At 41.1% G+C, this 14,105-nt stretch overlaps 1 protein-coding gene across 1 annotated transcript in view; it reads right to left on the bottom strand.

The window, feature by feature from the left end:
• The window catches only part of arhgap10 (Rho GTPase activating protein 10), a 240,081-nt gene extending 226,368 nt beyond the window's left edge, over positions 1-13,713 (bottom strand). The window contains exon 1 of the mRNA XM_078541232.1: positions 13,233-13,713. Coding sequence (XP_078397358.1) covers positions 13,233-13,386 — 154 coding nt within the window. The 5' untranslated portion in view covers positions 13,387-13,713. The remainder of the gene's footprint in view (positions 1-13,232) is intronic.
• Positions 13,714-14,105: the final 392 nt, after the last annotated feature.

Raw genomic sequence — 14,105 nt, 5'->3', positions numbered from 1 at the left:
CACAAATGCCTTTTGAACATTTATTGTTTTGGATTATTAGATTTTGATGATGCTGAGGATATCCCTTTCATCCTTACAACCATGATAAACTGACACAGCATATGACCTGCCAAAATCCCACAAGAAACAAGATCCAAATGTAGTACATACCAGCAAATTGATTTTCTTGTAAATTTGTTTGACATTTTGGTTAACAGATCATTAGTATTAAGGTACCCTCTATGAGTTTCAACAATAGATCAATACAAAAGCGTTAGAAATCCAGAACATAAGAACACGGGAAATTGTAGGATGTAACTTTAAATTGCCATAACTGCTTTTCATCAGTAATTTACTGCGTTAGACAAGATTCACATCCAGTACCTCCTTGAAGGAAATTGAGCAATGGACAATGTTCCCTTTAAAATTTAGTTGCTGTTCATGACCAGACCTCATCAGTGTACAGTCTCTATAAAACTTCTGCATGGCCATGGCCAAGCACATGCATTAGTTAGCATGGAACAAGGTCTCTGCAGTACCTTCCAGGCTGCTGTGCAGCCACACATCCACATAGATCAGCAAGAACATTGATCATGGGTTAGTAGCTATTCTCATGCCATTATTTCCCATTTGAAAGGAGTCACCCCTCTGTGGATAAAATAGTTGTTCTACATCACATCTACTGAACTGTCTAGAATTCAAGGTCAGGTACCTAAAGTCCCATTGAAGTGTGGCCAGCCACATTAGTCACATCAGAATCATAGATAACATGATCAATTTAAACCTCTTACTGATGCTAATGTCAAGAGAATTCCAAAGCAGCACATTTTCAAATGGTGTGTAATTCCAATGTATCATGCTACAGAAGCATGATAAGTAGTGCCAATCCAATCTCAGCAACGCCAAAGCACTGTGCCGGTTTGGTTCTTTATAGAACAGCACTGTCAGATGCCTGTGAGCAGGCACATGGTCAAGTTAACTCTACCACCAAAAATGTTGTTCTTCACATAGAGAAAACCTCAAGTAGATGTCAATGTTTGCAATTAAAATGCCACCAGAAGCTTCATTTTGATTAAGGGTTACAACTGAAACATTTTTTCCCCTACCTTTACAGAATTTGTCCACCTTGGAGGGTATTTCCCTCATTTTATGTTTTTGTGCCATTCGCCTGCATACTAAAGCACATTTTGGGCTCTGTCAGAAACACTTAATTTCAGACCTTGTCACAGCTTTAATCCAAAGATGGATGCAAGAGCTGAATGTCAGGAGAGTGGTGACAGTAGCTGCCCTCAAGGTCAAGGCAGCATTTGACTGAGTATGACCCAAAGAAACCCAAGCAAAGCTAAGGTTAGTGCAGACTATTGAAATACAGGATGTTGCTCGCAGTTGTGGAAGGCCATTTATTAAATTCCCAGGAAACCATTGCATGAATTCCCTTTAGAGAAATATCTTCAGCTGCTTCATCACTGATCTCCCTCCAACATAAAATACTGATGGTTTCAGTGTTAAGATCTTCCAAAATTAAGCAGCCATTGCCAATCCTCATTAAGGCTTCTACACCATTAAGGTTTGGAATGAGAAGTAATGACCATCTCGAACAAGAGAAAACTGAAGCACTGCTCCTGACATTCAAAGCACCATTACCAGTAAGACCTCACCACCAATATTTTGCGGGTCACCACTGACCAGAAGCTAAATTGGACCAGTAATCTCAACAAAATGATTACAAGAGCAAAAGAATAGCTGCATACTTTGCAATGAATGATTCACCTCACGATCTCTCAAACCTCTCCATCATCGACATGGTTTAAGCCATGATCGTGATGGGATGCCCATCATTCACCTAGTTGAAGGCAGCCACAACAAAATTCAAGAAATCTGACAGCATCCAAGATAAAGGAGTCCGCCTGGTCGGTATTCGTGTCACTGAACTCAATATCTACCCACTGGACTACAGTATTTACAAATTCATGACCTGGAGGGTACACTGCAGCAACTCATCATGCTTGCTTTGACAACACCTTTCAAGCTGTGTAGCTAATACCACTAAAGATGACAAGAGCAGCAAGACCATGACAAGAGCATCACTTCCAAACTTCTCTCCAAGTCACATATCATCCTGACTTGGAAATATATCAGAATTTCAGAAGATCATAAGTAGGAGCAGCAGTAGCCCATTCGGCACATCCAGCCTACTCCGCCATTCAATAAGATCATGACTGATGCGATTGTGGCCTTAGCTCCACCTACCCCACCCCCACAACCCTGGACTCCCTTGAGAATCAAAAATCTGTCGAACTCAGCCTTGAATATATTCAATGACCCAGCCTCTACTGCTCTCTGGGGAAAGAATTTTAAATGGGAGGCCACTTATTTTTAAACTGTCACCCGAGTCCTAGATTCCCCACAAGAGGGGAAATATCCTATCAGAATCTACATTGTCAAGCCCCCTCAGAATCATATATGTTTCAATCAGATCAATTCTTATTCTTCATTCTTCATATCAGTATAGGCCAAACCTGCTCAACTTTCTTCATAAGACAACCCCTTCATCCCAGGAATCAGCTTAGTGAACCTTCTCTAAACTGCTTCCATTACAAGTATATCCCTCCTTAAGTAAGGAGACCAAAACTGTACAGAGTACTCCAGGTGCAATCTCACCAACGCCCTGTGTAGCTAGACTTCCCTACTGTTATCCACCATCCCACTTGTAAAAGGACAACATTGTATTTGCCTTCCTAATTACTTGCTTTACCTGCATGCTAACTTTTTGTGATTCATGTACAAGGACACCCAGGTCCCTCTGTATTGCAACATTCTGCAGTCTCTCTCCATTTAAATAATATGCTGCTTTTCTATTCTTCCTGCCAAAGGGGACAACCTCTCATTTTCCCACATTATACTCCACCAGCCAAATGTTTGCCCTCTCACATAACCTATCTAAATCCTTTTGCAGGCTCTTGGCATCCTCCTCACAACTTGCATTCCTACATATCTTTGTATCATCAGCAAATTTCACTACAATACACTCAGTCCCTTGATCCAATTCATTAATGTAGATCATAAATACTTGAGGCCCCAGCATTGATGCCTGTGGCACTCCACTAGTTACTAGTTTGCCAACCTGAAAATAATCCATTTATTCTGACGCTGTTTCCTGTTAGTTAACCAATCCTCTATTCCTGCTAATATATCACTCCCAACACCATGAACTGTTGTGCAGAAACCTGTTATATGGCACCTTATCGATGCCTTTTGAAAATCCAAATACACTCCATCTACTGGTTCTCCTTTATACATCCTTCTTATGATGTCCTCAAAGAACTGTAATAAATTTGTCAAGTACTATTTTCCTTTCACAAAACCATATTGACTCTGCCTGGTTGTATTATGATTATAAATGTCCTGCCACTATTTCCTTAATAATGGATTCCAACATTTCCCAATGACAGATGTTGGGCTAACTGGCCTATAGTTTCTTGCTTTCTATCTCCCTCCTTTCTTGAAAAGCGGTGCTACATTTGCGGCTCTCCAATCCACTTTCCAGAATCTAGGGAATTTTGGAAGATTACAACCAATGCATAAACTACCTGTCCAGTCACTTCTTTAAGACCCAAGAATGCAGATCATCAGGTCCAGGTAACTTGTCAGTTTTTAACCCCATTAGCTTTCCTAGTACTTTCTCTCTCATGATCGTGATTGCTTTAAGTTCCCCCCTCCCTATTGCCCACTGCTTTTCTACTATTCTTAGGATGCTTTTTGTGTGGTATAATGTTAAGACAGATACAAAATAATGTTCAGTGTCTGCCATTTTCCATTATTTATTCCCAGTCTACCCTGTAAGGGGCCATTGCTCACTTTAGCTATTCTTTTCCTTTTTACAGAGTTTACTGTGTTTTTATATTTCTTGCTAGTTTTCTCTTATACTCCAATTTTCACCTTTTTTTTTATAAAGTCATCCTTTGCTGGTTTCTAAAATTTTCTCAATCATCTGGCCGATCACTAATCCTTGCAGCATTGTACATCTTTTCTTTCAATTTCTTTAGTTAGCCACAGATGGTGCATCCTTCTCGTAGAGTCTCTTTCTTTCTTAATGGAATATATTTTTGTCGAGAGTTATGAAATATCTCCTTAAAATGTCTGCCGCTGCTTCTCTGTCTTCCTTTTTATCCTATTTTCGAAGTCCACTTCAATCAACTCTGTGTTCACACCCTTGTAACTGACACACTCTTGTAATTTCAAACCCAAATTTCTCACCGTGAAACCGAAAGTGAAATTTTATCATGCTACGATCACCCTTTTCTATGAGGTCATTTGTTAATCCTGTCTCATTGCACATTACCAAGTCTAAAGTAGCCTGCTCCCTGGTTGGTCCGAGAATGTATTGTTCCAAGACACTGACCAGAGTATATTCTATAAACTCATCCTCCAGGCTATCTTTGCCAATTTGATTTGTCCCATCTGTATGAAGATTACAATTCCACACAATTATTGCAACACCATTCTTACAAGCCCCCATTATTTCTTGATTTATACTCTGTCCTCCAGTGCAGCTACTGCCAGGGGGGACCATAAGCCATTCCCACCAGTAACTTCTTTCCTTTGCTATTTCTTATCTCCAACCAAACTGATTCTGTATTTTGATCCTCTGAACCAAGATCATTTCTCAAAACTGTACTGATCTCATCCTTTACTAGCATAGCTACCCCGTCTCCATTTCCTTTCATCCAGTCCATCCAAAATGTGAAATACCCTTGAATATTCAGGTCCAAGCCTTGGTCACTTTGCAACCACGTCTCTGTAATTGCTATCACATCGTACTCATTTTTTTCTATTTGTGCTATCGATTCATCCATTTTGTTACAAATGCTTCATGTGTTCAGATACAGAGCCTTTAATTCTGTCTTTTTACCATTTCCCTACTCTTACCTTATTTGTTGGTGCTCTCTTATACTCGTACACTCTGCTCCCTCTTATCACATTCTAGTTATCATTACTCGCATCGCTACCCTCCACTATTGCCTTGCCCTGACCACAGTGCTATGGTCAATTTGCCCATCCTCTCTGCAGTCCCTGAGGTCATTATTAAGTTGGCAGGCTACAACTGGTAGGATGGTGCAGGGATCAGTACTTGACCCTCTATATCCAATCATAATTATAATCTATGTCCATGCCTTGGGTAAGGGGAAATCGAGAATTAGGGATCCAAGTTTCATAATAAGGGTTCGGCTGTTTAGGACTGAGATGAGGTGAAATTTCTTCACTCAAAAGATTGTGCACCTTTGGGTATTTCTAACCCAGAGAGCTATGGTGTTCAGTCATTGAGCATCTTCAAGATCAAGGATGATGGAGTCTTGGATACTCAGGGAATCAAGGGATATGGGGATAGTGCAGGCAGGTTTAGGTGAGGTAGAAGGTCAGCCATAATCGGATTTCTGATGTTCTTATGAAATGTTATTGTGCTGATGTCATCAGCATGTCAAAAATGCAGCATAGAAAGACACCATTCATGAGAAGAAAACAAAGAGAGATAGCAAATCATTTTTGTCACAGAAATAATGCAGAGTGATGCACGGATGTCTTCAGGTGAAATTTACATGTTGCTGTGTTTATAACAAAACTTTAAGCAAAATCAAGTGCGCCAAGCAGCTTTATGAATACTGTAAACCTCTGATTTTACTCGCTGGTCCTCATAACAGCATTGAATTTTGCATTCGCACACATTTGGAAACTCTTTTGAGTTACCAACAGTCACAGATTGCAACTCTTTTCGAGTACAATCACAGTTCTTGGTTTCCAGGAGTGGGACATGAACCCACAACCATCTGATTCAAAGGCGAGGGTGCTATGAACTGAGCCACAGCTGACACCTGGAATCTGCATTGCAGGTGCTCCATGGTTAATTAGTTACCATTGTAAATACAACATAGCCACACTTTCAGGCAGAAGACCTGTGGTCCATCTACAGTGTTCCAAGGTGATTTTCTAATTACCTCAATTGTTGGCAATAACTTTTCCATCTCCTCCGTAAAAGCACTTGACGTTTACTGTTCCACCATCTATACCATTAATCTATTCTGCACACTAAGCATATGTTATTTAAAAATGAAAGTTCCTTAGGCATTTCCTATTTCTATCCTTAATGTGCAAACATGACCCTTTGTGCATGGAAGGAAAGCTTACTTGGAATTATTTTCTCCAAATCTTTAATTATTGCAAACATTTCTATCACATCCCCGCTCCATATTCAAAAGGCCCAATCTTTCCTCATGCAGTATTATGAAATCGGCCATGAAGTCCCTTCCTGCACTGCTTCTTAAACCAATGTATTAAAATTGCATCAAGTCCTCCAATTGTGGCTCAAATACAGGTCAAACGCAAGGGCCAGATACAGTTTTAAAATTACCTCTCTGGATTTGTGTTAAACCCCCACTAAGTAACCCAATATTCTGTTTGAAAAACAGCCTGAAAACAACGTACTGAAGGTTTCAGTGACTTGTCCTCCGAAAAAGTTCTGTTCCAATGCTTTGAGTACATTCTCATTTAGTGCATAATCTACATCAACCTTCCTGCTGCTCAATTTCATAACCTTACATTTACTTGAAGCGTATCAGTCATTTCTCTGCCTGCTGATCAAAGTGATCAAGGTCCTTTTAAATTTGTGCGTATCATTTGCTACAACACCCAATTGGTTATCATCAAATCCCACATACTTCCTGTCTGTAACACTGAGTCATTTACTTGTGCCTCATCGTTAAACTCACCCATGTTTCACTTAATCTGCCAACACAATGTTTGGAATTACTGTTTTTATGCAACACACACCCACTATTAGTGTTCAAATGAGTCATGTTGCTGCTCATCTAAAACATCTGTTTCTAAACCTGTCAGCCAAACACACCCTTTTGTAACAAAAAAATGGTTGGAGATTTCAGGTATTTTCTAAAATACAGGCACACAATTCTTCATAACCAATGAAATTAAGTCTTTCGGTGCCAGTGTGATGCCACTCCTTTTGTGTAAATTGTTATGATTATTTGAAATTTGGCATTCTTGCATTTGCCCTGGTGAGTGCATGATGAAGAACTGGGGTAACATATCTCTTTTTAGCAATATTCAAGTTCTGTTCAAGGAATGTGGGCATTGTTAGCAGGGCCAGCATTTATTGCCCATCACTAATTACCCTTGAAAAGATGCTGGGGAGCTGCTTTCTTCAACCACTGTGGTCCACTGTGATGTAGGTAAACCTAGGGTGCTATTAGGTAGGGAGTTCCAGGGTTTTGACCCAGCAACAAAGGAACAGTGATATAGCTCCAAGTCAGGAAGGTACAATGCTTTGATGGGGAACCTGCAGATGGTGGTGTTCTTCTGTGCCTGTTGCCATATTATTCTAGTGAGTATAGGTTGCGGGTTTGGATGTGCTATTGAAATAGTTTGGCAGTTGCTGCACTGCATCTTGTAGATGGTACACAACACAGCCACAGTGCATGAAAAGTTAAGGTGGTAGATTGGATTCCAATCAAGTAGGCTACTTTGTCCTAAATGGTGTTGAGCTTCTTGAGCACTTTTGGAGATAACAAGTGGACAATATTCCATCACATTCCTGATGTGTTTTGGAGAAGATGGAATGGCTTTGGGAAGTCAGGAGGCAAGTTACTCACTACAGAATAACTAGCTTCTGACCTGCTCTTGCAGCCACTGTATTTATGTGGCTCATCAGTTAAGTTTCTGGTCAATGGTGATCCCCCAGTGTGATGGTGGGGGATGGTAATGCCATTGAATGTCAAAGGGAGGTGGTTAAATGCTCTCTTGTTGTAGATGATCATTGCCTGTTACTTGTGTGACAAGAATGTTATTTGCCGCTTATCGGCCCAAGTCTGAATGCGTCTACGTCTTCTTGGATGCAGGCATGGGTGTCTTCATTATCTGAGGTGTTACAAATGGATCCAAACACTGCAACCAACAAACATCCACATTTCCGATCTTCAGATGGACAAAAGGTCATTGGTGAAGCGATAGGCCTAGGACAATGCCCTGAAGAACTCCTGCTCAAGCATAATTAGGGATGGACAACAAAGGCTGGCCTTGCCAATGATGCTCAAATCCCATGAAAATTTTTTTTAAAATCACATGGGCCTAGCATCGAGGTAGAAATGCTGATTAGCTATGTTGAGGCCCCAACTCTCTTTTATCTTGAAAGTGAATGGGCGGCTTAAAGCACAACTGTTCACAACCCAGCATTCTCAACACTTTTCTGGGACTTTAGATACTCAGTCTATCCACTGTTAACACGTAGACTGTTGCCATTGTCGCAATGTGTAAACATCTTGTATTTTCTTCCAGTAAAACAATCTAGTCTCCTTTTAATCTCTAACAATCAAACCATTCAGGCTTCCTGTCAAGCCAGACTTCATTATAGGCACAGGTCCAAAACATAACATAAACACATAAGAAATAGGAGGAGTAAACCACAAGGCCCACCAAGCCTGCTCTGCCATTCAATACAACCATGGCTAATCTTGGCTTCAACTCCATTTTTCCACCCACTCCCCAAATCCCTTAATTCCCTGAGACACCAAAAATCTGTCCATCCCAGCCTTAAGTGTACTCAACAGTGGAGCATCCACAACCTTCTGGGATAGAGAATTCCAAAGATTTATAACTCTTTGAGTAAAGCTATTTCCTCTCATCTCAGTCCTAAACGATTGGCCCCTTATCCTGAGACTAAAACATGGAAGCACAGAGTCCTCGACCAATGTAAACAATCTCTCAGCATCTACCTTATCAAGCCCCTTCAGAATTTTGTAAATTTCAATGGGATCACCTCTCATCCTTCTAAACTCCAGAGAATATAAACTCAATTTACGCAGCCTCTTATAATTGGACAACCCCCCTCATCCCAGGCACCAATTTAGTGAACATTTGCTGTACTGCCTCCAACGCAAGTATATCAGTTCTTAAATGTGGAGACTAAAACTGCGCACACTACTCTGGATGCAGCCTCACCAAAACCCTATCACAAGACTTCTTTACTCTTTTATTCCAATCCCATTGTAATAAAGGCCAACATGCCATTTGCCTTCCTAATTGCTTGCTGCATCTGTACGCTAACTTTCTGTATTTCTTGTGCAAGCACGCCTTCTGCTTTTTTATTCTTACAACCATTGTGAATAACTTCACACTACCATAGATTATACTCCATCTGCCATCTTGTTGCCCACCCACCTAACCTGTCTATATCTCTTTGCAGCCTCTCTGTGGCCTCTCTACAGCTTACTTTTCCACCTTGCTTGGTATCATCAGCAAACCTAGACACATTACTCTCTGTCTCTTCATCTAAATCATTAATATAGATTGTAAATATCTGAGACCCCTGCGTTGATCCTTGCGGCACTCCACTATTCACTGCCTGCCAACTTGAAAAAACCTTGTTTACACCCACTCTCTGCTCGCTATCTGTTAACCAATCCTCCATCCATGTTAGTATACTACCCCCCAACTCCATGAACCCTTACCTTGCCTACTAATCTTTTGCAAGGCATCTTATTAAATGCCTTTTGGAAATCCAAGTATGCTACATCCACTGATTCCCCTTTACCTACCCTCCTAGTTACATCCTCAAAACATTCTGATAAATTTGTCAAACAGGATTCCCCTTTAGTAAAACCATATTGACTTTGTCTGATCATACTATGTTTTTCTAAGTGCATTGTTAAGACTTCCTCAATAATAGAATCCAGCATTTTCCCAACAACTGACATTAGGCTAACTGGCCTATAGCTCACTGTTTTCTCTCTCCCTCCTTTCTTGAAACATGGTATAACATTTGACAACTTCCAATCTAGAGGGACCATTTCCGAATCTAAGGAATTTTGGAAAATCATGGCTATCACAATCTTATAAACCTTACAATTGCAACTACAGCATTAACTACTCATGAAATGTGTCGAGTTAGTGTATCAAATTGCTTTCATGCTGCTGGTCACAACATCAAATGATTCTTCCAGGAAGAACTCCAAGTTTATCCATCTGAGTAGCTGAGCCACAAAATTCTCAGATACACTGTTCAAAAATGCTGAGTTAGCTAGTCTTAAGTCAGAGCAGCAATGAGGGCATTGCAAAGAGTCTTACAAATTTTTGGGGCATTTCAATTAGCACCACTAGGCTAAAACGAGGGGGTGGGGTGCGGGGGAATATCAGCGAGGCATCCATCTCCTGAACGCAATCCAGCAGATTCTGTTGATAGTCCATGTAATGACAAGATTGAGATCAGTACTTACGTCCTACGCAGATGAAAAATCAGACGACATTATTAAAAGGTCAAATCTAACAATGGATGAAGTACTAAATGCACATAGTGCCTGTGGAATAATGGTCCATCAAGGTGTCAATATCTGCAAGAAGTGGAGCAAAAAAACTGCTGAGGAAACGATATTCTAATAAATTAACTTTTAAAACATATTTTTTATTCATTCACGAGATGTGGGCTTCGCTGGCTGGGCCAGCATTTATTGCCCATCCCTAGTTGCCATTGAGAAGGTGGTGGTGAGCTGCCTTCTTGAACCGCTGCGGTCCATGTGGTGTTGGTACACCTAGAGTGCTGTTAGGAAGGGAGTTCCAGGACTTTGTCCCAGCGACAGTGAAGGAACGGCAATATATTTCCAAGTCAGGATGGTGGCTTGGAGGGAAAAACCAAGCTGGTGGTGCTCCCATGTGACTGCTGCCCATGTGCTTCTAGATGATAGCGGTCGTGGGTTTGGAAGGTCCTCTTCATCAAACCTAACCCAACTCTAAATGCCACTCTCAACATATACTGGTCATTTCTATTGCAATTAAATAGTCCATCCATCATGGATTCCATCATTTGCACCAGAGCACCACTGCAAGCCAGGGATGTCTGTGGGCTCTTGGTGCCCAATGTTGCTTTAGTGAACTGCTCACAAAAGCATTTAATGAGGTTTTGAATTTTAGAAATCAAAAAGCCCTGTGCAAGCTTTCACAGAGCAATCGATTATAAATATCAGACCTGCAGATTTTGATTTTATTTTTGCTAATTCAAGGATTCACCATCATATCTCAAACCACCAAGAACAATGACACACCACAGATTCCCAAGACTTCTTGCAGCTAGATACCTTCCTCACGCTGGAAAACTCAAGGCAAAGGAATCTACAAGAAATGCGCTAATAACTCTGAAGTGGATGACTGGTCACTTTTGTGTTGTGGCCGCTGCATCCTCACCCCACTAAACCAAAAAACTCTGGACTATTGATCCTGCACACAATAAAATTTCATTTTTAAATGCAAAGTAATAAGCATCAGCCCCCGGAAAAATACCTTCTAACATTTAGCTTAAACCTAGCCAGAATAGCATTTGGAAGGACAAAGTGCAGTTCAGGTCGCCTAATAAACTTACAGTTCAATGTTTCAACCAAAAAGGAACTTTGTTCATATCATTAAACATCACCATGGTGCAGATGTAAAACTAATTGTTTTAGTGAGTCACCTAACAAAGTTTTCATTCCGCATAATGCTCAAGCCAATTACTTATTTCCCCACTCTCAGCTATTCATAATCAATGACGAAATTTTATTTTTCCTATGCTTTTGCCATTACTAGTAATGTATACATTATTGGTAATATACAAAACTTCTAATTATCTACAAATATTTAAATTCAGAAAAGTCAATAATTTTTACAATATTTGTAATGAGAACATATTAGAGGTTTCTTCCCCGCACGTCCCTAGCTCCAAAAAGGAGTGGGAGAGAAAAGTGAACTGCTCACAAAAGCATTTACAAATCAATTTCTCAGTAGAAAAATATTGGGCTCTCCTATTCTAGGCTCTAGTGTATATTAATTTTAGGTTAAAAGAAATATAATCAGTCAAAAATTGACATCAAACTAAAGATGATATTAGGAAGAAAGTTTAAAACCTTAATCATAGAAGTGGGTATGAAAGAGAGTCTTAAAAGGATGAAGAGAGGGTGCACAAAGCACTTTACATAACTAGTGGAGGAAAAGGGGGTGGTTCCATCAGAATATAAGATACACAATTGAGGGAGGCAATTCAACCCATCTGACCTCATCCCTCGAGGAAAAATATCTGGCCCCAAGATATTTACAACCAGCAATCTCTTGAATAAGAGATTTTGCCTCAAACTTTATCTGAACGTCTATGCCAACTATCATAGTTGTCATAAACTATAAACTATCATAAACAGTCACTGCTTGTATGAGGAATGTCCAGTGTTCAGGTGGCCTTTAACCCATACTCTCTGACTAAAACTATAAGTTGCATTTATATCATGCCTTTAAAATAAGAAAACATCTGCTTTACAGGGACTGAGACACACTTCACACAAGAATTTAGAAAAAAAGGTTACAAGAGAACAAAGACACATTTAAAGTGTTGGTTTAAAGGAGGTTTTTGAAGGTGGGGGGTGATAACAATGCTGAGGGGGTTTAGAAAAATCCCGGAGTGCACGATGTGATGGCTGAATTACACATTGTAGAGTTACTTTTTCTGTTATGTTTAGTATGTTGTACATGTCTATCAGGTACAAAGTCTCCCTCCTTCTTCCCAAGCTGTAGTGTGCCAGTTTTTCCCCACTCTTTCCTCATAACTCAATCTTCTCCCACAAAACATTATCAGCGGTTGTAAAGCGCTTTTAGACGTCCCGTGGTTGTGAAAAGCACTTTGCAAATGTTAGTCTTTCTTTGAGATACTTATACGCAAGGTTTGAATATTCCCGTCCATGACCAAAAAATGCACAGTACTTAAAGTGCAGTTTGCCAAGTGCACTGTACGATTTCAGCAAGAAATCCTGAAATCCCTGGCACATTTAAAGCATTTCCAGTGGATGGGAAACATACAGTCTGCAGTCACAATGAGCAGCAACAAGAAAGCTGATCGAAAAGGAAATAAACAAACACATTCAACGCGATTTTTCCACACGATCTGCTTCAGAATATTTTCAAGATCCGCAATGTCCTTTGAACTGAAGCAATCTAAATCAACTGACAACTGTAGGCGTTTAAATCACAAGTGTTCAATAAGTCGCGGGGGGGGGGGGGGGGGGAGGGGGAGGGGGAGGGGGAAGAGGAGGAGGGGGGCTTCATTCAACAGTGAAACCCTTTACAAATTCACACCAGCACCAATGTATCCCCAGGCCCGGCCTCCCGGCCAGGATCTGACACAGTTCACCCTCAATCCGAACCCGCCACCGGGAGCCCTGCCGAGCTTCACTCACCATCCGTGGCTGCAACCAGCGCTTTCCCATCCTTCAGCAACTCTTTAATGAACTTGTTGGTCTTTTCCAACTCGGCTTCGTGCGCTCTCAACCTTTCCCGAAAGTGGGGTCTCCCCTCGTAACAGTCACTGAATTCTAAAGGCTGCAGTCCCATTATTTCCCGCCTTGAAATCCTCAGAGAGACGGCAATAACCCGGCGGGAGGAGGGGGGGGAAGGAATCAGGAAAATTCACCACACCGGGAAATCCCGAGCCTCGCGCAAACTGTTCCAGGAAGACAGCAACTCTTTTTTTGGGAGCTGCGCGAGGAAGGACAAGAAGACGAAAGAAAATCTGAGACCGCAAGGAACAAGGGGGCGCCGCGACAAAGTATCCAGGCGATAGTAGCAATGTTTCTGTGGCTGGAGCGACCGGTCCCCCCGCGCGCCGCGCCGCGCCCCGCCCCGCGCGGAGCCAAGGGCGGAGCTTTCACACCCTGTGGGAAGAGCCTCTGGAGGAAAGCGACGATTATTGTGAAATTTTTTTGGTAGAAAGCAGAAGGGGAACGACACCCAAACCACTTCAAAAATCACCGAAGTTAGTTTTTGTTTTTTTTCCAATACTGTGGGTTTCGTTGAAGATGAGAAGCTAAATAGTTGTCGCTCTAGCCACACCAAAACTGTCGGAATCACTGCTTTATTGCAAACCCCTCGATACCCCACCCCCCCACTCCACGAAGATGAATATTGAACAAAATGTTTGTGTTATCCGAAATATTCGTGGGAATAAATAGAGGAATTTAACAAAAATAATCATGCTAATATCGAAAGCAACCCGTTTGAAGTACTTTAAAAATTAAATTGCCATATAAAGAGGTGGCTCAGTCGGTAAACAT

Source organism: Cetorhinus maximus, chromosome 1 (assembly GCF_964194155.1).
Source record: "Cetorhinus maximus chromosome 1, sCetMax3.hap1.1, whole genome shotgun sequence".
NCBI classification, from domain to species: Eukaryota; Metazoa; Chordata; class Chondrichthyes; order Lamniformes; family Cetorhinidae; genus Cetorhinus; species Cetorhinus maximus.
This window is presented reverse-complemented; position numbering and strand designations above follow the sequence as displayed.